Raw genomic sequence first — 27471 nt, forward strand, 5'->3', positions numbered from 1 at the left:
TCATGAAAGAGTTAGTTACAGAGTGTAGGGTCACTAACTGGGAAGCACCTTTTCTCATGCTCCCTCAGCTACTGCTCCTTCAAGGGTATCTGGCAGCTCCTTGATCAGATCCCTTTGCAATCTGGTGAAATGGGAAAGGTAGTTCAGGGATTGTAAGGCAAAAGTCGCTGAAGAAAAGACCTGCTTCCCGCATCTATCCATCAGCCTTGAATCCTTATTAGGAGAATGAATAGTGGAACTCTCCTCTGATAGTTCCTTTTCGTTTGCCACCGCAGCGACAACCATGGCATCTACTGCAACCCCTTTCATCCAAAAAGCCTGGTCAGCTGGAGCAGTAATTATTTTGTTTGGTATCCGAAGAATAAGTTCAATGGAATCTGGGCTCTGTCCCATGCCCACAGAGAAATCAAACCTATGAACTCATTGGTGGGCAGAGTCACCCAGGAGGTAGATAGTCAGGAACCAAAGGCCACCAGGTACAGTAGAGAGTCAATTATCTGAACGTCGATTATCCAAAACGGCAATTATCTGAATCAGCCTTCCAAAGTTTTTGGGTAGGAAACATCACAAAGTCTGAATATGTAAACGTTATACACATTTGCTTGAGCATATTTTTTGAGCTTGTAGCCAGCTTGTATGTAAAAAATATTATTTATTGTCCACTAGAATCACTGAATGGTTGAAAAACATATTCCTGTCTGCAGAAAAAAAACAGGATTTTAGAAGTTTTTTTTATCCGGTTTAATTATATGTTTGATTATCCAAACAGTTTGATTATCTGAACTGCCCTAGGTCCCAATTAATTTGGATAATTGACTCTCTATTGTATATCAAGTCCTCAGGTGAAAAATTACTGGACTGCCAGCCACCTCTCTGTTTTAAAATCTCCAGGATCTCCTTGAAGGAAACATCCTCAGATGGTGACCATTGGGATCCTTCTCCCTCATTGAGGTTGATGTTCTCAGTGACCGACTCCTCTGTGGAGTCCAAATGCTTCCTTTTGAAAGGCCTCTTCCATGGGACCTCTTCAGTGGGATACTCTGGGGAAGTATCAGAAGAAGCAGGGGTACCCCAATGGGTATCTTGGCACCTGAGGTCCCACTGTCCCTGTGGAATGTCCTGATCAGAAGTAGTACGTGGGGAACACTGATGAGATTGAGGATCCAAGGGGGCAGGTGACTTTCTTGATGCAGTGGCAGCTATAACCCTCTCTAGAGCCCCAAAAGCTGACACCTCCTGAGTGGAGAGGGACTCCGGTTCCGACAAGCCATGCTTGCAGGATGGGTTCCTCTCCAGCCTAGAAGACAGCTCGCCCGGGGTAGAAGCCAGAGCAGAATTTACCTGCCTGGAATCCCAGAGATACATCTACTGCTCCAAAGGTCTGGGAGTCGAGCACACTTGTGGTATGTGAGGTTCGCTGTGGCTCCAGGAGCTCTTTGGCTCCAAAAAGGCAGAAGAGGTCTGAGCAAAGGTCTGATCCAAGGAAAGGGACATCTTCAGATCCGAGCTAAAAGACACCAGGTGTATTGGATCCAATGACTCTGAAGCTTGCCCTGAAACTGGAGGAGGAGTTAGTGGGGGAGTGGATGGCTTAGGCAGACCTTGGACCATATGGATCGGGGCCAAGGGGGACATAGTGATGCCCTGTGCCACAAGATCTTCTGTACCATTCATTTCACGTCTTCTTCAGTAAGGCTCCTGGTTGCACGAGAAGAGGACGCTCATGGGGATTTAGGCCTGCTCAAAAAGGGGTAGAGTACCCTCAAAGGAACAGGGTCTATAGTCAGGAAGTACCGAGTCCTTGGAAGAGACACGATCAGCTTAATGGGACTGGTGGTCGGATCCGACTTCAACGGATCTAATCTATCCTTACCCAACAGACTCAGAAGCTGAAGAAGCCAGATCCAACAGAAAAATGCTCAGTGCCGAAGGCTCCAACTGAGCCACTGATTCCGAAGATTTGGAAGGTTTCGAAGTCTTAGATCTCAGCTCCAAAGGATCTGTAGGAACAGAGGAAAGCCTCTTTCCTCTGTCACCACTTTTGGAGGAAAAAGAAGAAGCAGGGCTCAAATGAGCAGACTTTAATTTGGAAGATGTTACAGACTTGGAATCACTACCAGAAATGGCCTCTTCGAATGCAGATGGTAGCATACCCCTCAAAATGAGTTTATTCTTCCTTTCAACCAAAGCCCTGTGGTTGAAGGAATGGCAAATAGTGCAATCTTCCTGCAGATGAAGGGACCCCAGACAGTATTCGCACAGAGACTGCAAATCACTGAAGGAAATTCTGTGACTGCACTTTGTGCATTTCTTACAGCCTGCTGACTTTTCCTGCTTCTCAGCCATGAAGAAAAGGAAAGTCTGAGAATACACCCCCACACACACGCAAACTAAAGGGCACACAAAAAGAATTTCTGAGAGAGAAAGAGGAAAGTTTTTTTTTTTTTAAATAAGGAAAGAGAGGGAAAAGAGAAACTACTAACAATAGTAGTAAGTATACCGCAAAGGGTAGAGGGGAGAAGGGGAAAGTAACCTATTAAAAAACGGTTACTAGCGAGGAAAAAAGAAGAGAAAGTGTAAGTAACTAAAACAAAATAACACCAGAAAGATACAATAAATCCAACAACAGGACCTTTGATAAGTTAAGTGCTTTCACTCACTTTAATTAACATGAGTTTCTTCAGAACAAATACATTACTGACTTCAACCCCTTTATAAACTGCAACCAATTACATCACATGACTTTCTTAAAGGAAATCCAACATTTTTTTAGATAATATAATCAGTATTAATAATATAACTCTGTGTATATGTAACACTTAGACAATAATAAATACATTAATAAAAGATCTTCTTGTAAATAAATGTATATATGTATATGTATACAATAAAAATGTATATGTATAATAATACAAATACTATAAAAAGCAATACACAATAAACTACTTATTCCTGATCAATGTTAAAAAACATTTGATATTAATATTACCATTAAGGCCAGGGGTTTCATCAGCAACCAAAACAATTTCCCATAAACTTTCTCTACACTCCAAATAAGTTTTGTAATCACCTGTGAACAAACCAGAGTTCACCCTTTCTAATACAAAGAAAGAAAACTTCTTAAAAAGTGGGAACTCTGTGGCATGCATAGCCAAAGCATTAGTTCCACCCCTTTTTCTGATGGCTAAACAGTGCTCATAGATTCTTTTGTGGAGAGCTCTAATGGTTTTACCAATGTAAAACTTATCACGTGTCGCACATAGCACAATAAACAACAAAGTGTAAGTAACCTAATAAATAAGTGGTTACTATTTGACAGAAGAGAAAACTTAATCACACAAAAGCAATCAAGAATTAGGAAAGAAAAAGAAAAAATTATTGTAAATATCACCTGACAATCCAAGAGCTAGAGGTTTAGACCACGTCTTTGAGAAACAGCAAACGAGATCTGAAGTAACAGGGAGACATGCACTGTGGGTTAGGGGAGGTATACAAAGAGCTTTTTTGTTGCCACAAGCTTAGTAACAGCCAAGTTGGATCTGATGGATCAGATCTGGGCCACATATGCGAGGATGAGTTGAAAAATTGACAATATAAGATTAAATATTTCACTCTGCAGCTACATAAAGTACACAGAGGCCACTCAGCACTACATTTCCTGATGGAGTTTTGTGTATTTTCAATGCTGAATTTAGGCCTTTATAAATTAATAAGCTTAAAACAGTAAGAAATGTGACTTTTGGAAAATGATGTTATGGTGTCGTTTACCTGAATTATGTCTGTGTTGGCCAGGTGCCTTGGTGGCAGATTACTTGATGATTGTTTTTCTTCTGGAGAGGACACTAATATTTGCCTTGCAAGATCTGTTCTGTCTGAGCACATGTAATTAACTAACATAGTTACCTCCAGAGTATGTCTTGTCATACGACTGGCTAACAGTAGCCTACATCTTTACATCCCATAGAATCACATTACACTATTCAGAGGGCAGACATTTTAAGTCTTCCTGCTAACAAAAGTGGGTTACACTGAAAACTGTGTTAAAGGATTCTTATTTAAGTATCAGGCTAGCTGTCACTGTGGATCATTTTAAGCCTAGACAGTTTCCCTTAAAGGTGAGCATCAAACCTCATGTCTATAACATAAATACCTGAACCATTAGGCCAAACCCCAAATCCCAAAAAGCAGAAATATGTAACAGAAGAAATGAAGACAGATGATGAAAAGTCCAAAGACCAATTACATAAATGAAATGGACAGTCACTATACAAGTACCTTGTAAACTACACATTCCCTCCTTAAAGAAGTAACCTATAAAAATACAAAAAGTGTGTCTTTGTTGAAGGAGCACTCAGTGGTTCTCAAACAAAGGAAGAAATGCATATCCCATCCAATATACTCACCTTAAGTCCCGCCGACTTTCAAACTCCTCGTGTGGGATGGTCCAAGGTAATGTCTGTGGAAGACACTGTAAAACTTCCTGGGAGAACTCGGAGAAATCCACACCATATTCCAGAAGGATACCTTCAGTCTCAGGCTCAATCTCACCAGCTTGACCCAAACTTTTCACCAACCATCTGTAAATGTAAACCACAAACAAAGGAAATAAGGGAAATAACTAAATTTTGTCTTCCGTATTTTATAAAAAAAAAAATGGCTGATTTCAGATAAGAGAAATTCTCACTGTAAGTGTGTCTGGAAAAGGTGCTCTTTATGTGACCAACTAGTCATAAAAATAGAAGTGATTCTTATAGCAGATAATAATATACTTCTTTACATTGTGCCGATGCCAGACTTCAGATTTAACACTCAAAACTTAAATTTTCTGATGAATGCCCAGTTGGCTGGAATCACATACTTCTACCCACTAGAACACTAGTGGGAAGTTCCTCCCGACTTCGAGTTTCTTTTGCCTAATTTATGGTCTACTTGAGCGGCGTGAAACTTATTTGCACTTTGCTCACTCAGTTTATTGACCACTCCTTAGGGAAACTGCTGTGCTGCAACACTATAAACCACTGAAGAAAGACTGAACAAAATCCAAACAATAAATAAAATTACCAAGACTGAGACCTGTTTTTGTTTTATTATTATTATTACAGGTAGCCTGCCCCCCCCCAATATTCTATAAAAATTCCAAGCTGTCAGTTAACTGAGAGCATGCCAGTTTTTTTTTTAAATCTGTGAGGGCAAGAGAAATGGGACAATAATGGATGGTGGTAGTGCAAGAGGAATGCAGGCTGTAATATGCCCTCCCAAGTATGATTAAACCTAACTTTAGAAGAGGTACAAAAGTGTGTGTGTGTGACTATTTGGGGCAACTGCCCCTACATGGAAGGGTAACGTCCCTTCTTGGAAAATGTATGTAGTTTTGGTGTTTTCTGCGAGTTAAAATGGGTTGGGGTGTTAAAAATGAAAATGTGTACTGTTTTTGTTTCTTGATTGCTTTTACTGTAGCAAAAGGTTTGGGATAATATGACATCGGTAAAAACAGAAAAAAAAAGCCACAACTGCATATAAGCTCATCCTGTTAGACATTAATGTGCACATGTAAGTTCCAAGTTGAAAATACATAAAAAAAAACTGTCATATAGAATATGTGAAAGTGACAGCTTTTAAGCAGAATGAAAGCCTTATCAATTATATCATGGAATGTAAATGGACAAAAAGCACAGAGTATTGGATTATATTAAGAAGTGTGTGGTGCAAAAAAAAAAAAAAGTGTAGGGAACAAACGGGAATGTTACAGGAAACACATTTGAATATTTTATTTCTATTTACATTTTAGTTACCAGGATAGAGCACTGGTGACAGAATGATCAAATTGCAGTCTCAAACCAGGTTACAGTAACATTGCAACAATAAAAAGCAAACAACAAATTTCAAATGAAGCTTAACAAAACAGAAATTGTGACAACAAAATGCAACAAAAACAAATATCAACAGACGAGTTATGTGACTAATGACACACGGGCAAAATGCAAAAAGACAGCAAAAGACATATAAAGAAACTGAAGTACAGGGAAAGCTCAACAGTTACACATTCCACAGAGTGGTACTGATGTCTAACATACTCTTGAAGGAAAAACCAGTACCTGTGAACTGACACCGGCACAGACTTAACTTGATGTACAGGGAAAGCTCAACAGTTACACATTCCACAGAGTGGTACTGATGTCTAACAACATACTCTTGAAGGAAAAACCAGTACCTGTGAACTGACACCGGCACAGACTTAACTGAAACTGTAAAGAGAAGGAGGCGATCAGAAAGAGGTGTTAACTTGTACATGAAAATTCTATTTAAATAATGTCCCCAGTTTCTTGGCATTTACATCTGTGTTGACCACTCAGGAACTGTTTGAATTCTGACTTAAACTTAGAGTAGCGTGTGTGGGAGATGAGGTGGTAAGACAGAAATTGCCACAGTTTAGGGGCACAAACAGAGAAGCTATACTCTTCACAATACAGTTTTGTGGCAGGAAGTTGTAGTTAAGCGTCATCAGCAGACCAGCTTCTCAGGCAGGGCTGGCTGCAATGAGTTTCACAATGGAAGGAGATGGGGTGTCTTCAGAGAGTAGTTTGAAAAGTATGGAACTGAGATGGAGGTTGACTCCAGCTTGTACAGGCAGCCATTATACTTTGACTAAAGTAAGGCAGCAGTGTTCATGCAGTGGAGAATTGGTAAATATAAGTCATAATGTATTTGATAAGGTCTGCAGGGCAGATGTATTTTTGTATGAAGAAGTGGCAATTAAGGGTATGCCATATTTGAGTTGAGCTATTAGGGCACCTTTACCTGTGGCTGCTCTGGCAGGAGCCAACAGGCAATGTGAGATTTTCTTGGTTCAGAATAAGAGGTAATTATTTATTTATATACACTGATTGTTTACCAGGGTAGCCCACTGATCACAACAGACCATTCACAAATACATAAATAAATAAAATAAATGACAAATTCACAAACATGAAGAAATCACCAAAGGTAGCAAATCCCACAGAAAATTGTCAGGAGTGATTTGTGACAGACGAGTACCAGTAAGAGTGAAAGGGACGGTCTACAAGAAGGCACCGAGACCAGCTATGTTATATGGGTTAGAGACAGTGGCACTGACAAAAAGGCAGGAGTCAGAGCTGGACGTGGCAGAGTTAAAGATGTTAAGATTTGCATTGGGTGTGACGAGGGTGGACAGGATTAGGAATAAAGTGTCAAGCCCAGGTTGGAAGGTTTGGAGACAAAGCCAGAGGCAACATACCTTGCATACTCACAAGCTTGGAGCAGCTAGTCTGTGTTCTAATTGGCAATACCATTAAATTTAGTAGACTTTAGTGTTTTATAGCATAGTCTGCTTCCAACACTCTCCCTCTCAAACAATGTACCCTTAATAGCTTCCTGCACACCACATCCTTGTAGCTCACCAATTTGAGGACTGGACAACACAGATATGCAATTTCCTAACTTCTCTGCATCCAACCTGGTGGATATGGATATCTTGAGACAATGTAGCAATTTTATCATGTTTACTAACAACTGCTTAATTTGTAAAGTAACAGATACAGTATGCAAAAGGTGTACATACACACTGTCACTGCAGGCTAAACTCTCACATCCAAGCACACAAGTTTTCAAAGCCACGCACACAATACCTGCCGCATATAGCACACAATACACACTTAGACCAACTTATGCTGAGGCACTTAAATGCAATCTTCCTAAACAACAAAGTCCTCCTAGACTGTCCATAAGCAAAGATTATCCTCAGCAAACCCAAAAGCACTCAGCAAAAGCAACGCTTAACACCAAATATACAGTCACACACAGTGGAGTCCCAAATACAAAGCCCACAAAGCAAGCAAACACACTTCCCAGTGGACTCCCTAAGACATACTGATGCCCCTCTAATCAGGCTGAACAAGGAGATGATAATAGTTAGTTGCCTATCTAGAGCCAGGATCTGCCAAATTACACTAGACCTCAAGTTACTGCACCACAGGTACCAATATGATTTCATCATGGTCCATGTAGATGTAAATAACTTGAGATGTACTTCCCTAGAATATATGAAGAAAGGAATTATAAATCTATCCAAAAACACACAACGACTAGTGTGTAGAGCTTCATGGGAAAACATGGTTAACAAACCAAGTTGCTTTGCCAAGGATGATCTGCACCTGTCCCCTCTAGTTTTTCAGATACTCGCTAAAACTTTATCTTCCCCAGACAGCCTTTTATAGGTAATGCCAAACTGACAAACCTACCAGCATATCAAAATAAATTCAACTGAACCTCAACTCAGGGTGTTACTACTCAATGCTAGAAGCCTAAGCAAAAAAGTTACAACCCCTCCAAGCCCTTCTCACCCTGGAGAATATACACATTTGTGCAGTTGCTAAGACATGGTTTTAAGCCATAGAGGGCATATACTGGCAGTGCAAAATTTCAGTGCCGCCCATATACCATAGACCAGTATGTGCACAGACAGGGACTAAAGCTGGAGGTGTCTCAATATACATCGATAACAAACATATCTCTAGGCTGGTTAAACATGATATTGAGCTGAAGTTCTCTATGTGCAGGTCACCACAGATAAAATCCCATACCATATCCTAGCAAGCTATAGTTCACCCTCTCTGTCTCATGAAAGTCACAACACATACTCATACATACTGGAGATACTCACCATTCAACCTTACACACTACTTATGGTGGACTTTATCCCTCTGTTAACTTGGAATCATATGCGGCATCAAATCTGCAGGCACAGAGATTCCTGGACTTTGTAAACACAAAACACTTTACCAGGTAGTGCACACGCCCAGTACAAGTTCCAACATGCTGGACCTCGTAAATATGGGAGAAGACTACAGTAAGGTATAGTTCGACCATAAAGCTGTCTCAAAATCAAAATCAACTCATTAACTCTAGTACAATGGACAACAGTCATGAACTATTCAAAGGCAAACTACCTTTTATTAATCATCAGTTTGTTATAACTCAATGCCTTCCAAACCCAGAGAATGCAGCAGCCTGTACAGAATTGTTTACAGATATTCTGTACAACCATGTCAATAGCTGCACAGAGGCTGCTGTACCTACCAGACGTAAAAGCAAAATTAACTGTGAAACAACGCATCCTGGTAGTATCCCAAATTTAACAGGTTATACAGCAGAAGGAAAAAAATATCATGGTTAACATCAGTAAGTATAACTCACATAAAGATAAAGATAAGAACTCCCTCATCAAATTAAACAGGCAAATAAGAGGGTTAATTAAAGCCAATAAAGCCAAATTTGAAGTCAAGATAGCTTCCCAGGCAAACGACAACCCATAAGGCCTTCTTCAGCTATGTCAGATACCTCAAAGGCAGCACACAGCAGTGCTGTACTGGTGGTTAATGGTGCCACATTCACAGAACTGGGCAACATAGCGAATATAGAGAATCTGCTGGCTGATGAATTCAGTTCCAACTTTACTCCCCTCCCAGTCACCTGCAGCCATCCCCCAAAGAAATGACTTAAAATATAACCCCTGCAATTAAAATAGAAAGCAGGTGCTGGTAGCGTTTGTTAATGCCAAGAATACAGCCTCAATGGGCCCTGATAATATCCCGGGATGCCTCCTGAACAGTCTAAAATATGACATATCAGGGTCACTGGAGTTACTATTTTATAGTCGCAAAACAGGCTTGGTGCCATAAGAATGGAAGACTGCAATGGTCATCCCTCTTCAAAAGGGTGGATCAATAACAGATCCTATGAAATACAGACCCATTACTCTGACTAGTCTTAGATGCAAAGCAATGGAAAAAATTATCATGGAAATGATCAGCAAAGACAAAGGAGACCTTCAGACACTGGATCTATCCCAGTTTGGCTTTGTCAAAGGAAGGTCATTCCTAATAAACCTGGTGGACATCTTTGAGAAGGTCACCAGGGCAATGCATGAGGGTGAAATGGTGCATACTGCCTACCATGACCTGGTTAAGGCATTTGATACAATACTGCACTCAGGCATTGTTAACAAACTTACAGAAGTAGGCTTAAGCTCCTATACATCATGCTGGATAGCCAGCTGACTCACAGAAACCCACCTCCACAAAGAGGTTGGTCACTACTGAAGTCTCCTTAGGGCTACATGCTGGGCCCAATCCTTTTTGGCATCTACTTCTCAAAGTGAAGGCCAATGTTAAAGGCCTCAGGCTGACCAAGTTTGCAGATGAATGAAAAATGGGAGCAGACATAGAACCCCCCCCCCACAAGATGCAAACATCTTACAAGAGGGTCTAACACAGACAAATTACTAGTGCCAAAACCATGGCTCAAAACCCAATGCAAAGAAATGCATTACAGTACCTTCTGGGAAGTCAGCCACCCCAGGAAACTACACAATCAATGAAATACCCCTAAAAGTTGACCCACCAGTCAGGAATCTAGGAACACATGAAAACAGTAACCTAGCCTTTGACCAACATGAGTCCAAGGCAGTAAGGAAATCCTTCTATATTGTTCAACTTATAAGCAATGGCATGGCATCTAAGTCCAGGAAAGTCATTGTACTACTACAGTTGGCTCTCACTACACCCAAAATGAGTAGAATGCCCTCTTCAGTATGCACTGACCTGACCAGAAATGTGCAGCAACTGGAATGTCCATAAAGGTTCCTTAGAAAAGGAATACAGGGCATAAACACAATTTCCTAAGCGGATCACGTCAGAGCTCCATCTCTATACTCAGTCTCCTACATACTACTGCGAGACAATCTAAGCCTGGCATACAAGGCATCCCAGGAGTCTGCTCAGATGAACCTTTTGTACATCTGCAAAACAAACAGCATCAGAACTACTGGATCTAAAGACCTAATTTTGTTTGTAACATAAATAGGACATGCAGGGAAGCTAGGTATGTATCTCAGAGAATTCTCATTTGCTGGAATAGTCTTCCCATCCATATGAAACAAAGTCCCTCCCTCACCATATGAAACTTGGACCATTGGATGGCAAATCAAAAATTCACCCCTTGTCTGGTGCCTATGTCTCTGATGGACAGTGACAGTCAGTAAATCATGTCATAACCAAGAATCAGCCCCTATATAAACATTTAAAACATGTAACTAGGAAATATTTGGGTTCCACTGTTAAGTTTATAACTGCCCTAGTGGTCATTAGCCCAGTAAGCATCTATGAACCTGTGTAAATTTGGCAAATAAGGAATTTCAGAATGGATATTTATTAGGGTATTTGGGACAAAGGAAAAAGGGGATAATGATACAGATTTCAAGAGGGGCTCCTTAAGTGATAGAAGAGGTAAATAAAGACAATAACGGTATATATGTTGTAATAAGGGATTAATGGGAGGATTACACTGGCATGTACTGACAATCTATTAAACAATTTAAGAGAATTATGGGGCAGGTAATCAATCATATTTCAGAAGGGAATAATATTCACGGGTGGGGAAGGGAACCTGCTATGCAATAATGAGAATGTATCATGGGGTCTAGAAGGGAAAATATAATAAAAGAGGGTAGATTTCTGAAGAAATGTATGAAACTATTTGGAATGAAAAATGTGAACTTACTAACAGGAACCAGACAGAATTTACATATTCCCCAAGGAACAATAATTGGGTTAGAATGGAGGGAATTACATTCTAGAATGAATATTTCATTGAAAGCTTTGAAACACATCCAATAATGATTTCCGATCATGCGCCAATAAAAACTAAGATAATGGTGTGGGATAATCAAGTAGAAATTAAACACAGGTGCTTAAAATAGAAGAATCAAAGGAATGGGTAGTGGAAATGATTCAAGAGTTACTAGGGAAAATATACATTTCTTCAGAAAGGCAGTTATGGAGTTGGATGAAATGAAAATGGAATTTAAAATGTGATTGATACAAGACAGAGATAGAGACATGGGAAAGAACTATTTAGAGGAATTATCAAAGGTTTTGTATTACACACAAAGGGGAATCTTACAGAACAAGACAAGAAGCAATTTCTGAGTGCTAATGAGAAAATAAGGGAATAACATGCATGTTCTTGCAAACATTTTTGTTAAGCAGGTATCAGTTGATAACCCCAGAGTACAAAACGATTCCTAGAATGACACAGGCAACAGAAAATACAAGGGTGTTGCCAAATTTAGGGATCCCATGACAAGAAAAAAATATGCATAGAGCTGAAAGAGGTATTAGTGGTACTCTAGGGGATATGTCAAACATTTTGTGAAAATCTGTATAAATCAGTAATGCAGAAACCAAGAAAAGGAACAAATGGAAACAGATATAAAAGACTTGCCTTGATTACGACAAGGGTAAAGGAAGATAAGCTAAAGAACTGACAGATAAGAAGGGATGGTATAAAATAGTAATGTATAATTAAGCAGGGAAGTCTACGAGACAAGATGGTATTTATGTGGAAGTTTGGAAGCTAGTTGGGGAAAAAAAGTGGTAAAGACTTGGAAGGCCTTATGTAATAAATATTTTATAAGGAAGGACATCATCATTTTGGAAGAAAGCTGCTTCAAGTAACTGTTTTATTGTTCACCCCCTTCTAAAACCAGTAAACTTCTCCTAATAGTTCCTTTAAATTATTGAAACAAGAGATCCCCCAGCTTTTCCGGAGAATATACACTATATTGTCATGATCCACGGCATAAGTAGCGACTAAAGAACTAGTGTGCTCCCTTTGATCTACTTCTGTCTAACCTCCTGCATAATTCATAACCTCCTTATCATCTCTAAGTAGGGGTTTAAAAATTCCACCTCTCCTTTTAATTAATATTTCATCAAACACTCCCTGTACTAGCCAAGAGGGATATCCATGCGCTGTAAACATACTTGCTAGTTTTTGTCCTTCAACAAAGGTCTCTTTTTCCGATATCATCCTGGAGAAACCCTCTGAATCCAAGCAGTCTCAGGTGAGCTGTTACCACTGCCATGCATTTGGTGAACATCCTGAGAGCTGTGGTGAGACCAAAGTGCAAGGCTCTTAACTGATAAGGACTAGCTCCCAGCCAAAAGCATAGATACCTTTTTTGAGCAGATGCTCATTTTGATGTAATAGTACGTATTTTGGGGATCAATTGAGCACATCCTATCATCCTTCTGAATTAGAGGCAAATGGACTGAACTGTGACCATATGGAATTTGGAATTCTTTACAAACTGATTCAGATAACTGAGATCCAAGACAGGTCTCAGGGTCTGCTGCCTTTTTTTGGCACTAAAAATAACCTTGAATAAATTCTGGATCCTGTTTGGTCTAGAGAAATCTTTTGGATGAATCTTTTGTCTAGCAACTTTCTGTATGAATCTTTTGTCTAGCAACTTTCTGATCTCAAGCAGCTAGCTCCCTCTGATTAGATGGAATACTGGGGAGAGCTGTCCTTGTTTTTAAGGAATCTGTAAAAAGGGAATGAAACATCCACTGGGTATGATCCTTTGCACCCAAGAGTCATTTGTGATGTCTATCCACACTTTTTGGTGCAAGGATAAGTGCCTCCCGACTGACTGTCTCCAGAGATGGACAGTCAGGCAACTTTCAGGAAAGCTGAAAGGATCTGTCATAGAAAGAATCTCAAGATCATTGGTTCTGCGGACCTCCACGTGGGTGACATCTACCAATGTAGTTATTTCCCCCTCTGCCTCTGGGGGGAAAATCCCCACATGATTCCTGGAAAGGACCTTGAGATTTTCTGAACCACATTTTCTTACTTCCGTGTTGATTCCTAGAGAAAGGTCTCAGCAGGATAGAAAAGTGGATTCCAACAGCAGACAAGGTCTTTTCATCCTGGGAGAGTCTCTCTTTCATTGTTGGTCCAAACAAGGATGATCCATAAAAAGGGAGCATTGATAAATGACCCCTTGAAGGGTTCCCTAAAATTGCACAATCACATCCAAGCATGTCTCCTTTTGGCTATGCCTGAACCGGCCGCCCTCGAGGTACCTTCCACTGTATGCAAGATTAACCTCATGGACGCATTTCTATTGATTGTAAGGTGGCCATTTGCAAGGAAAAAGACTTCTGTTCCTCTGTGGACATGGACCCTGGGGCAGAATTAGAGAGTTCCATTACCAAGTCCTTCTGTAATCTGGTGAAATGTGCCAGGTAGTTCGGCAATGGCAGGGCAAATATCGCTGACACAAATCTCATTTCCCAAACCTGACCAAAGCCCTAGACTCGCTTTTTGAAGAATGGACAGTGGAGCTTTGTTCAGCAAGATCCTTTCTGGTGGCTGCTGCAAAATCCATGGCATCTACAGGAATCCCTTTAGTCCAGTACTACCAGCAGGGGTACTTAAGATTTTGTTCGGGTGTTTGTGGATAGGTTCCAGAGTCCAGTTCCCTCCATGTTCTGCAAGGGACAAGGTCCATAAGCTCATCCATGGGGGGGATTAACCCAAGTTGTAGATATGCCACACCTGAAGGCTTCCAGAACACTGATCCCTCCTGGGAAGTGGTCTGGGAAGACCAAACACCTTTCTGGTGAAGGATCTCTAAGATGTCTCCAAATGAGACATCTTCAGGTAGTGATCTAAGGGACCATTCCACTTCATCAAAATCTGTATCTCCTGTAAAGACTCCTGTGGAGAATCCAAGTGGATCCTCTTGCATGCCCTCTTGCAAGGGACCTCCTCAGTGGGATATTCTGGAGAGGTACTGGAAGACATGGAGTGTTCCCTGGTGGAAAATGCTTGGAAGCTCATCTGGGCTGGCTGTCCCTGAGGTGTAGGATGCAAGGACTCAAGACACAGGATCCAAAGAGGGAATAGGGCATGTATCTGAAAAAAGGAGAGTCTAAACTACTCGGGGCTGAGAGAATGCCCTTTCCACCACCTCAAATACAGAGGGACCTGAAAAATCCGAGGACAATCCCACCGGTGCATAGGCTCTCAGAGCAGACAACCCCTGAGCTCCTCCAACCCTCTGCTCTGAGGAAGGAGTCAGAGCCGAGCTATCCTGCACTGAAGCTCCAAGAGAAAGTGACAGCTCTGAAAACTTGGGAGTCGAAGTCAACCCCTCGGATCAGATGCTAATGATTCAGCTCCAAAAGCCATCATGCTCCAACAGTGTATAAGCCGATCAGGTCAAGGAAGTGGCCAGCGTTGAAGATGAAACAACCTTTGGACCCCATGGTTTGACTCTTGGGGCTCTCGGATCGTGGAATGACCAGTTACAGTTTGGAATGAAGGTTGGCTGCTCACAGATCCGATGGGGGACGGAGCTGGCAAAACCTCTTTTTGGTTCTGTGTTCTGAAGAATTTCTTCATCCTATCCACCTTCAACTCGGACAGACTACGGGAAGACCTAATGGAACAGGATGTGGAAGGTGGTCTTGATGACATCTTGAGAGTCGCTTGTAAAAAGGGAGACTTTAGTCTCGGGAATACTGGCTCATGCGAAAACCTGACAGCATGGGGCCGAGAAGATGAAGGAGTAGATGGTGTTGGATCAGAAAGCTTCAGATCCGAAGGCTTAGAAACCTTCTTTGGTAGTTCTAAAGCAGGACAAGACTGAGAAGACCAGGCAGGTGAGCACTGAAGGTGCTTTCATGGCTTATTCGATTTCTGAGAGGGGGTATGAGCCCCTGAAGAAGTGCTTGAAGATGAAGCTGAAGTAGGAGGGAGGCCTTTCAAAATAAGTTTACTCCTCCCGTCACTTATTGCTCTTGCATTAAAGGCCGCATAGACAGAGCAAAAGGTTTCCAGATATGCTGGGCTCAAACAGCAAACACGCTCCCTGTGAGCATCAGAACTGGGGATCTTATGCTTACAGGAAAGTACATTTTTAAACCCAGTCGGCTTATCAGACATACTGGTAAACAAACAAGTTTAAGAAAAGTCTTTTTCTTTTTTGTTTGTAAAGAAGGAAATAGGAAGGAGAAGGAAGAAAAGTAATAACTAATAACTACCAACGATGGTATTACAAGGAAATTACCTTAGGCTAAAGAAAGAGAAGAATGGACTGCCAACAATGGTGGCAGAAAAATATCGAAAACTTGGCAAAGAAGGTTATTGAGGGCGAAAGGGTTTAGTTAACTAATACAGAGAAGAAAAAGTTGTAAAAGGTAACAAAAACAGAAAACGGTTTACTCACAAAACCCCAGAAGGAGCTCGAGCAATCACAATCCTATCTGTCTTAAAGACCGGCAAATAAGATCTGAGGCATTGCAGTGGTCAGGGCATTACAGGTAAGGAAGGAGCTCAACAGTCAGATCCTAGGATCTTTAGAAAGTGGCAAAATCGGATCCAAGGATTGGATCCAAACCCATTTGTTGAGGAATGAATGAAAATGACATCAGATACAGGGTTTCATTCCATTCAGACTTTCCAAGTAAACAAAGATAAATTAAAATAAAGTCTGGCAATTAACACACAGGACTAAAGCTCTGACTTTTTAATGAGCTGCTTATAGTGCCAAGAGTGCAGTGTTTGAATCTTTCTACTTTCAGTCACCTACTGTGTGACCTTGAGTAAGTCACTTAAACTTGACAGTTCTTTGGGATAACTTGGAATTTGGACTGGACTCCTTAAATATTTCCTGGACTGCATGCCTAGTAACTAACTGTGAACCTAAACAGTTTTAAATGGGAAATGACAGTGATAGGGTATCAGTTGTATTAAAGTGAAGAGGAGGGAGTGAAAGAAAAGAAAAAAAAGCAGCAGAAAAGCTTGAGAGTGCAGTGGTTTTGTTTGTGCATATTTACAGTTTAATTCTTATAGTCTTCCTCATCCAGTCATCTTAAAACAAGCTTGTGGACTCTGTTACGCTGTGCATGCATTACTTGTACTGTCCTCTTGTCCTCTCCTCTCGCTCACCAAAGCTTTTACAAGTTTACCACAAAACTGACATGTTCTTTCTAGACTGACTGAAAAGTAATCTTCACTCATATTTTGATCAATATTATGGCCAAATGGCCATGATTTAAACAATGAAATATGCTGTTTATTAAACTCAGCTTTCCATTTTTTGTACTGCAGGAAACCCTCCTCCAATGGGCCCTATACAGAATAGTAACAACACCTCTTGACTGACCGAAGGACATACTTCTTGTAAAAACCCTGTTCAGAAACTCTGTGGGCCCAATATGGAACAGACTCCCAGCAGCAGTCAAGAATGCTGCACTTGCATTCAGACACTTGAAAAACCCTACACAGATGTGCTGACCATAGATACAAACACAAAAACTATATTTTGCAGATTTAAACTCATGTAATGCTCCAACTTAGACCTATCACTGGGCAACTACAGTTTGTTGTAATTAATAAAATAATTTTTATGACAAACTTGAATGGATTTTAGAAATTAATGTCTCCTATAAGCTACATACCCCAACTGGAAGATATGTATAGCTAAAACAACTCCTATAAGTCTGCTGCAATTTTCCATTTTATCAATTAGTCTTCTATATGTAGCTCTCTACATGCTGTTTATGTAGCTTGTGTATTTACTTCTCTGTGTTAGAATTTGTAGAACCCAATAGCAGCCCAAACTGATATCATAGTCATGTCTCAACCTCTTATTTCAAGAAATCTGGATGAAGCCAAAAATAATGGGGGACAAATACTCAAACAATGACCGTCTTGAAATGTTGCTCTTAGAAAGTTGACAGAATTACAGGTTTTTGTATTAGCATGCATTTTATGAAGGGTATGAAGTATAAAACTTAAATGTATGTCATTATTTACTGATATTAGTCCTTAATGATTTGCCAGAAAAAGTACAGTTTTGTACCTACCATAAATGTAGATGTTCGAGGATCCACATTGCTGCAGTCCTAACCATTGGGTAGTCCGCTGTCCCAGTCGGCCCGAATACCAAAGTATATGGCTGGCGTCGGTCAAGCGCGATTAGACTGACGCCAGGACGTCAGGGTACTAATGCGCATGACTGACGGCATATCCTCAGTCTTTTCTTGCCCCAGATGTCAGAAGACCCTAAAAAGACAAGGCCAAAACCAAAAACACCAAACACTCCTGCACCAAAAATATGTACAATATATACAAAATTACAAGAGTATAACCTCACCCACACAACCACCCCTAAACACAGAGGGAAGGAGGGAGGTAAATTGGACTGCAGCAATGTGGATCCTCGAACATCTACATTTATGGTAGGTACAAAACTGTACTATGTTCTTCATTCCACATTGCTGCAGTCCTAACCATTGGGTAGAATCCCAAAGCAGAGGTAAGGGAGGCTGGCAAATCATAAGGAAGCAGGAGCTGTCAACATGCCTTGCAAAATAGCTGTGGCAAAACCAGCCCTAGATTTAGAGTAGAGAGGAAGGTGGTAATGCTTAGAGAAAGTATGCACTGAACTCCAAGTAGCTGCCTCCAAAATATCCTTAGTTGCCACCCCCCTTAGAAATGCTGTTGAAGTGGCAGTAGCCCTAGTGGAATGAGGCCTAATCCCAGCTGGAATCTCCTTGCCATGATGGGAATAACAAAATGCAATGCAAAACCCAATCCACTTAGAAATAGTTTGTTTTGACACAGGCTTGCCCTGAGAACTCAAAGCAAAAGAAACAAACAACTGCTGAGACTGCCTAAAATCCTCGGTCCTGCATAAATAATAACGCAACTGCCTGTGTACATCTAAAGTGTGCAAAATCTTTTCCCCCTTATTTTGGGGATCTGCATAGAAAGTAGGCAAATGAATAGTTTGGTTTAAAGCCACACTAGAAACCACCTTAGGCATAAAAGAAGGATTAGTACGTAATGATACCCTATCCTTATGGAAAATCAAAAAAGGCTCTACCGCCATAAGGGCCTGCAATTCAGAAACCCTTCTTGCAAAAGTAATGGCCAACAAAAAAGCAGTCTTCCATGACAAGTATTTCAAATCAGCAGTAGCCGCAGGCTCAAAAGGTTGTAGAGTAAGTTTCTCCAACACAAAATTGAGATCCCAAGCAGGAGTAGGAGCTCTACATGGGGGTCTTATATTCTTTGCCCCTCTAAGAAATTGCTTGAACAAAGGATGCGAAAACAAAGGTGGGTCACAATCATAGTGAGCTGAAATTGCTGCAGCATGAATCTTAATGGAAGAGAAAGACAAACCTTTGTCCAATAATTCAGTAAGATATTGAAGAGCCACACTCAAATTAGGCTCAGAAATCTCCAAATTCTTTGCTGCACTCCAAAATAAAAATCTCTTCCATTTTTCTGCGTACACTTTCCTTGTACTAGGTCTTCTGGCTTCCATAATTACATTTAAAACTGGTTGAGGAAGTTGAGACCTGCTGTGTTTCAGAACAGAATATGCCAGGCTGTTAGATGAAGAGAGTGAAGCTTGACATTGAGCAGGTGACCGTCCCTCTGAGACAACAGGTGTGGAGTCAAAGGTAAAGGCCATGGAGGCTTCCTTACCAGACTCCTCAGTAATGGGTACCAGTGTTGCCGAGGCCAATCTGGAGCTATTAAAATCATCCTTGGCTTGTCTTGTCTGACCTTTAGGAGCACCTTTGGGAGAAGAGGCAGAGGTGGAAAGGCATACACATGAAGATTTTTCCAACTGAAAGAAAGAGCATCCACTTTCCAAGCTGTGTGATGAAACCTCTTTGTGCAAAACTTTGGCAGCTGGTGGTTTAGTGGAGAAGCGAACAGATCTATGTCTGGAGTTCCCCATGACACTGTCAATTTCGAAATACATGAAGATCCAGTTTCCACTCGTGGGGATCCATGATTTGTCTGCTTAACACATCTGCTAAGGAGTTCTGTGCTCGGCAGAAACCTTGCCTGAAGAGTTAGTTGCAAGCTGAGCGCAGTCTCCCATAAAATCATTGCTTGCCTGCACAACGGGTAAGAATGTGTTCCCCCTTGTTTGTTGATGTACCACATGACAGTTGTGTTGTCTGTTAGAATCAACACCTGCCCTGGAAGAAGTAACTCCTTGAAAGCCATTAATGCAAACTGGACTGCTAACATCTCCTTCATGTTGATATGTAGATGCTGTAGTCTGGCAGGCCACTTGTCTTGTATCCACTTTCCATTTAGATGAGCTCCCCAAGCAATGTCTGAGGCATCTGTCGTTAGAATCTGACTCGCCTCTGGCCGGGTCACAGAGAGTCCCTTGTTTAGGTGACATTCCTGAGCCCACCACAAAAATTCCTGTTGAATGCAAGGTATTATTTGAATGACAGTGTCCAAATCCTGGCAGTGCTGTGTCCATACATTTTTGAGATACCATTGCAGCTTCCTCATATGCAGTTTGGCATTGGGAAGCACCAGAATACAAGATGCCATGAACCCTAAGGCTTGAAGGACTGTCCTTGCAGTCAACCCGGACTGAAGAGATAGTTGATGGAAGTAAATGGAAAGATTCTTTTGTTTGTCCGGGGTTAAAAAGGCCATCTGGGCTGCTGTATTCAGTCTCACACCCAGAAAGCACATGTCTTGAGAGGGTACTAGACTGGACTTTATTTCGTTCACAGAATACCCTAGGCATCTTAGCACTGCTATCACATATTCCAAATGCTGTAAAAGGTCTTCCTTTTCTTGAGCCAGAATCAGGCAGTCGTCCAAGTAAGGATAGATTTGAATTCCTTTTAGCCTGAAGTAAGCTATCACTGGAGCCAGAACCTTTGTGAATACTCTGGGCAGTAGATAAGCCAAAGGGCAATGCAGAGAACTGATAATGGGAATTTCCAGCTCAAACGCAGATACTTCCTGCAACTTAGTCTGAGAGGCACATGAAGGTAAGCCTCCTTGAGATCTAAAGTTACCATCCAGTGATCTTTGCCCAGCAGAGGTAAAAGCTGTTGTAACGTCAACATTTTGAACTTGGGAATGTCCAGATAAGTGTTGAGGATAGATAAATCCAAAATTGGTCTCCATGTGTTCCCCTTCTTTGGTACTAGGAACAGGCGAGAATAAAATCCTAGGCCCCTTTCTGGCACAGGAACTGGCTGAATGGCCCCTATTTGGAGTAACAGAGAAATTTGCTTGTGAGCCTCTTTTCTTTGTAGAGGAGGAATGTCTGGCATGCCTTTGAAAGGAGGCAAGGTATGGAAATAAAACCTGTAACCGTGGTGAATGATATCCAAAACCCATCTGTCTTGGGTAATTAAATCCCAATTTTCTTTGAAAAGAGCTAACCTTCCTCCCAAAGGTGCTGCCAGATGAGAACGTACTGGCAGCTGAAAAGGCAGGTCATTGGGTCTGTTTACGAAAGGACTGACCCCTGCCCTCACCAGAAGTCTGAGCAGGAGAACTCCCTGTTCTAGGCCTAAAAGAACCTTGAGCTCTGCCCCTACCACGCCTAGACCTACCCCTAGACTGGGAATCATAAGCAGGATATGTCCATCCCTTAGTAGGCCAATTTCTACTAAACTTCGGAGGCTGCACCTGCAAAAAATCTTTAACAGTTTGCATAGACTTAGCCTTGTCCTCCATTTTCTTTAAAACTGCTTCCACAGGCGAACCAAACAACACGTCAGACTGTAAAGGAGCATCCAAAATCCGTGTCTTAACATGCTCAGCTAAATTCTGATCCCTCAACCAGGCGTGCCTACGAAGAACAGAACCAGTGGCAGCCACCCTCGAGGAGGCCTGCACAGCATCAAAACCACATTGCAAGGAATGCTTACCCACCTGTTCAGACACATGAACTAAATCCTGCAACTCTTTACACTCAATACCTTCCGCCAGAGCATCCACCTTAGACTTCAATTGTGAAAGGAGATAATTTTGATATTTTAACATGTGAAACTGGCAATTCAACGCCCTCATGGCTAAAGTGGAAGAAGTATACACTTTCTTTCCCCATCTATCCAAAGCCCTTGCCTCTTTATCAGGAGGAACAGGATTTTTAACAACAGAAGCCTTATCACCTTTAGGCCCCTGAGAGACAGTTTCAGGGTCTGCCCTAGGACTCTTAAAAAGATACTAATGAGCTTCAGGCACCCTATAGTACCTATCCGGTTTAGCTGGGGCAGGAGGCAAAGAATCAGGGTTCAGGGAAGCCTCTGCAAAAACATCTTCCAAGACATCGAGAACAGAAGGAATAGCTAAAGGCCTATGCTGGGGTAAAAACAAGAATTCCCTAAGCCTCTTCCTGGAATCAGAGAAATCTTGACCTTCCCATTTAAAATGCTCCCTCATGGAATGCAGAGTCTCTGAAAATGAAAAATCCTCAGGAGGAGAAGCTGAAGGAGTAGAATCATCCACATCAGAATCAGAATAAGGAGGATACTCCTGCAAGTCTTCAACCGAAGACTCAGAAGCCTCGAACACTGTTCAAAACTATCAAACTCAGGTTCCACCCTAGGCCTCTTATCAGGAGGGGGCATAGAACCTCTAATCATAGTAATCAAATCCTCTGCCATTTTAAGCATATGTTTCTTAGGCAAAGATCCTGAAGAGCTAGGAGAAACCCCCACTGAAGTTAAACCTGGCCTGCCTCTCAAAGAAGCCTTGGAAACAGAAGGGGAGGCTCTAACTACCTTAGGAAGAGAGGGAAGAACAGCCACCTGAGAAGCCCCTTCAGCCTGGCCTACCTCCTGAGAGGACACATCCTGTAACAGTAAAGTCTCTCCTGAGACTCCAAAGAAACTCCTGGCAGAACCTCCGGCTCCACTCAGCCTTCTAAAGAACCGGCGTCCGGCACTCTCGGTTCTTCCACTCTTGGCTTTGCTGCTTTGTCCTTGCGCTTTTGACGAAGCGGCGTCGGAGCATCCGGCGGCATTTTATAATTACAACGCTTCCCAAAACTAACCTAGCACAGTCTAACCTTCTCTTAATAGTGCGTTTGTTAAATCTAGCACAAGAGCGGCATCCAACAACGTCGTGCTCAGGCCCTAAACAAGGTATACACAAGGTGTGGTAATCCCTATGAGGTATCTGTTTCCCACAAGAAATACAGTTATTCACTTTTTCTGACATCCGGTTAAATACTGAGGCAAGAAAAAAAAAATATTCCCCAACGGGTACTTAGCCAACTTTGATTCGGTCTGAAACTCCGACTTCAGAAAATTTCAGAACGCCAACCTGCACTCGCAAAACTGCTTCTGCATCGGACCATGCGGCAAAAAAGACTGAGGATATGACGTCAGTCATGCGCATTAGTACCCTGACGTCCTGACGTCAGTCTAATGCGCCTTGACCGACGTCAGCCATATACTTTGGTATTCGGGCCGACTGGGACAGCGGACTACCCAATGGTTAGGACTGCAGCAATGTGGAATGAAGAACATCCAGAAATTTATGAGGAACAGAACAAAACAAGGCAAAAATCAGGATATTCAGTGAAAATCTGGACAGTTGAGAGGTATGATCCCAGTTATCAAAGTGAAGAGGAGGAGAGTGAAAGAAAAGAAAAAGCAGCAGAAAAGCTTGAGAGTGCAGTGGTTTTGTTTGTGCATATTTACAGTTTAATTCTTATAGTCTTCCTCATCCAGTCATCTTAAAACAAGCTTGTGGACTCTGTTACGCTGTGCATGCATTACTTGTACTGTCCTCTTGTCCTCTCCTCTCGCTCACCAAAGCTTTTACAAGTTTACCACAAAACTGACATGTTCTTTCTAGACTGACTGAAAAGTAATCTTCACTCATATTTTGATCAATATTATGGCCAAATGGCCATGATTTAAACAATGAAATATGCTGTTTATTAAACTCAGCTTTCCATTTTTTGTACTGCAGGAAACCCTCCTCCAATGGGCCCTATACAGAATAGTAACAACACCTCTTGACTGACCGAAGGACATACTTCTTGTAAAAACCCTGTTCAGAAACTCTGTGGGCCCAATATGGAACAGACTCCCAGCAGCAGTCAAGAATGCTGCACTTGCATTCAGACACTTGAAAAACCCTACACAGATGTGCTGACCATAGATACAAACACAAAAACTATATTTTGCAGATTTAAACTCATGTAATGCTCCAACTTAGACCTATCACTGGGCAACTACAGTTTGTTGTAATTAATAAAATAATTTTTATGACAAACTTGAATGGATTTTAGAAATTAATGTCTCCTATAAGCTACATACCCCAACTGGAAGATATGTATAGCTAAAACAACTCCTATAAGTCTGCTGCAATTTTCCATTTTATCAATTAGTCTTCTATATGTAGCTCTCTACATGCTGTTTATGTAGCTTGTGTATTTACTTCTCTGTGTTAGAATTTGTAGAACCCAATAGCAGCCCAAACTGATATCATAGTCATGTCTCAACCTCTTATTTCAAGAAATCTGGATGAAGCCAAAAATAATGGGGGACAAATACTCAAACAATGACCGTCTTGAAATGTTGCTCTTAGAAAGTTGACAGAATTACAGGTTTTTGTATTAGCATGCATTTTATGAAGGGTATGAAGTATAAAACTTAAATGTATGTCATTATTTACTGATATTAGTCCTTAATGATTTGCCAGAAAACCAGAAATTTATGAGGAACAGAACAAAACAAGGCAAAAATCAGGATATTCAGTGAAAATCTGGACAGTTGAGAGGTATGATCCCAGTTATCAAAGCATATATAAAACCTTAATGTCCGGTAAAGACATGGTAGACAGAAGAAAACTTTCTCTGGTCACTCCTTTTTCTAGGCATTTCTTTTTTTTTTCTTCTTAAAGTAAGTTGAAATTCTGAGGTTAAATAGTGCAGCAACGTGCAGTTAAATAGTAATGTGGTAAAAAGTACTAGCCCTGATTTCTAGTTCTGGAAAGAAAGCTGAAAAAAAAAAGCTGGCAAAAAAGGCTGGTGGATCTTTTGGAAATGCCTGCAGAAGATATGGCAAATGATGTTAAGGCAGTGCAGTACTGCAAGGGTCACCAAGATAAAATGCAAAAGATGTTAAAGAGCCCTGGGAAGCTGCTACCGCATCTGTTAAACGCATTACAGACCAAGTGACAGCTAAGCCACAGACTTGTACTGCTGAAGCAAAGGAGGAGGGACACACTGATGGTCGGGTGGAGGCCTTGAAATAGCAAACCTGTATCACTGAAGAGTTGCAAAACGAAAATACAGAATTAAAAGAACAGTACTCAGCTCTGTTGTTTCATTTTAGAGGTGTCTGAGGAAAAACAAGTCACACATAAAAATAAAGTCTAGAGGAAACCATTCAAACTATCGGTGGGCCAAAAAATAATGAACAGAAAGACTTACTTACGCACTACAGAAACTGTCTCGGACTAGGTTACATGCAATTTAAATTGAGAAAGAGAGCACATAGTCTGTTCCTGCTCTGGAAGTGCAAGGCAGCCTAGATATAATACCAGTCCAGTACTAGAATTTTAAGGTGAAAGAACAGGTCTGTCACAGCTCTGGCCTCTGGACAACCAATTGAGGGTTATAAATAAATATTTTTCCCATAACAATGATTACATTATACATACTAGATGACAAATGGCACAAATTTCAGTGTCCATGAGAAAATGCAGATGAAGTAAAAGGAACTTTGCAAGCTGTACCCAGTGTGTGTGTGTGTGTGTGTGTGTGTGTGTGTGTGTGTGTGTGTGTGCGGTGCCTTACATGGAGATTTAAGCCTTTTGTGGACTCGCAGCAAGCGTTAGCTGCTACTCAGGAATATTAATCACCACATAGTGAAGACAGTAGGATAAAAGGCCAATTGGAAGGGAAGGAATAAAGCTCACAGGAAAAGGGAGACACAGCAAAAATGCCTACTTTGAATACTCAAAGTATTTTAGTGATCAGAGAGCACAGAAGACATTCCATTTTTTTAAAACCTGTATGGTTAATCAGAAGATGGCATCAAGATGCATAGTGAAGAAGGCTAGGTGATGAACTGAAACAAATCATAATGGACAATAAATATTTCTTTGATTTTATGATACTGGTGATGGTATCTATACACATGTAATTTGCAATGTCACTCTCATGGTTAAGTTAAACATTGTGTAACTAAACTTACTGTAAGAGTGGATGTTCTAATGCATCAGCACTGCAGTAACCTAAGATATGTGGGTTTACCCCCACCTGCACCAACCATCTTCCAAAAGCTTTGGGCAAAAGGCAAGAGGAGCACGCAGAGCTACAGAGCACTTTTTGCCCAGGAAAAAGGCAAGAGTAATACACATGTGCTAGGAAACAAAGAAAACAATAAGTTGCATGCTTACCATAACATTCCATGTGTGTTGTCCTTCTCCGCCTTTATTCTCACTTGTGAGTCAGATCCAATCCATCGGATCAGTCTCAGCCTTTTACAAAAGCTCGGCCTTCAGCAAAGCTTGTGGGCATTCTACCTTACTCATAATGCAGTTCGCTAACTCCCTCACATCTTGTTTGACCATGGTAAATAATATTATAAGCAAAGCTATTCATAGTTAAAAGGATACAGGTTTCTGAAGATACAGAGTCCAATTATACCTAATTAGTACTACCCAGTCTCTCAGGAGCAAGGGCAGTATGGTAAGTGGGTTGTGAGAATAAAGGCAGAGATGGAGAACACACATGGAATGTTATGGTAAGTACATAACTTCTCTATGCGATATTGTCAATCAGGCCTTTATTCTCACTTGTGGGACCGCTTCCCAAGCTACCTGATTCTTGGGCGGCTCACTGGAGAATATTCCTCAGAACCATAGAATCAAAGGATGCTTTACTCCTGGAGGGCAAATCTACTTTGCAATGAGTGATAAAGGTATGAGGTTATGCGCATGTGGCTGCAGCACAGATATTGTCCAGAGACAGCCTAGCTTGGAAAGAGACAGAAGTAGCTATCGCTCTGGTAGAATGAGCTTTGACAGATGCAGAGAGAGTTTTGTTTTTGGGACTGTAAATAAAGGAAATGCATTCAGGAAAGCCATTTGGACAAAGTAACTTTAGATACTGGTAGGCCTTTCCTGTTAGAGTAAGAAATAAACAGCTAGTCTGATTATCTGAGCTCTGCAGTTCTGTGTATATAGAAACGTAACTGTCTATGAATGTCCAGTAGATGTAGAGAGTATTCTTCTTTATTCTGAAAATTTGGGAAGAATACCGGTAACTCAATGGATTAAGGTTACTTTCAGATACAACTTTGGGCAGAAAGGAGGGATTGGTGACTAAAGAAACTTTGTCTTTATGAAAAGTCAGATATGGTGGCTTTGCAGATAAAGCTTGCAATTCTGAAACTCTCCTTGCTGAGGTAATAGCTTCTAGGAAGTGCATCTTCCAAGAAAAAAACTTCAAATCACATGTAGCAGAAGGTTCAAATGGAGGATAGATAATACTGGACAAAGCAAAATTCAGACCCCAAGGTGGGGATGGGTCATAGCATTGTAGTTCCCTTCAAGAATGCTTTACAAAGTTTGTTTGAAATGATCCTATATCCATTTTCTCCTATATGAAATCGCTGCCAATTGAACTCTAATAGTAGCTGCGGCAGCACCTTCATTGAAGAGCTTAGCCAAAAATTCTAGTATAGAATGAATAGGAGCAGTAAAGGGGTCAATCTGATTAGTGTTAGCCCATGCAACAAATCTCTTCCATTTTCCTTTGTATAGTTTACGTGTGGATGACTTATG

The 27471-nt window shown here is 41.2% G+C and overlaps 1 protein-coding gene across 2 annotated transcripts in view; it reads right to left on the reverse strand.

Annotated features, from left to right (window-relative positions):
• Window positions 1–27471, reverse strand: part of DIS3L2 (DIS3 like 3'-5' exoribonuclease 2) — a 4570298-nt gene that overhangs the window by 2618734 nt on the left and 1924093 nt on the right. For both annotated transcript variants that reach the window (XM_044070680.1, XM_044070679.1), the window contains one exon: window positions 4404–4577. In XM_044070680.1, coding sequence (XP_043926615.1) covers window positions 4404–4577 — 174 coding nt within the window. The remainder of the gene's footprint in view (window positions 1–4403; window positions 4578–27471) is intronic.

This window comes from Protopterus annectens, chromosome 4.part1, assembly GCF_019279795.1.
Source record: "Protopterus annectens isolate FY-2018-M chromosome 4.part1, PAN1.0, whole genome shotgun sequence".
Classification (NCBI taxonomy): Eukaryota; Metazoa; Chordata; order Ceratodontiformes; family Protopteridae; genus Protopterus; species Protopterus annectens.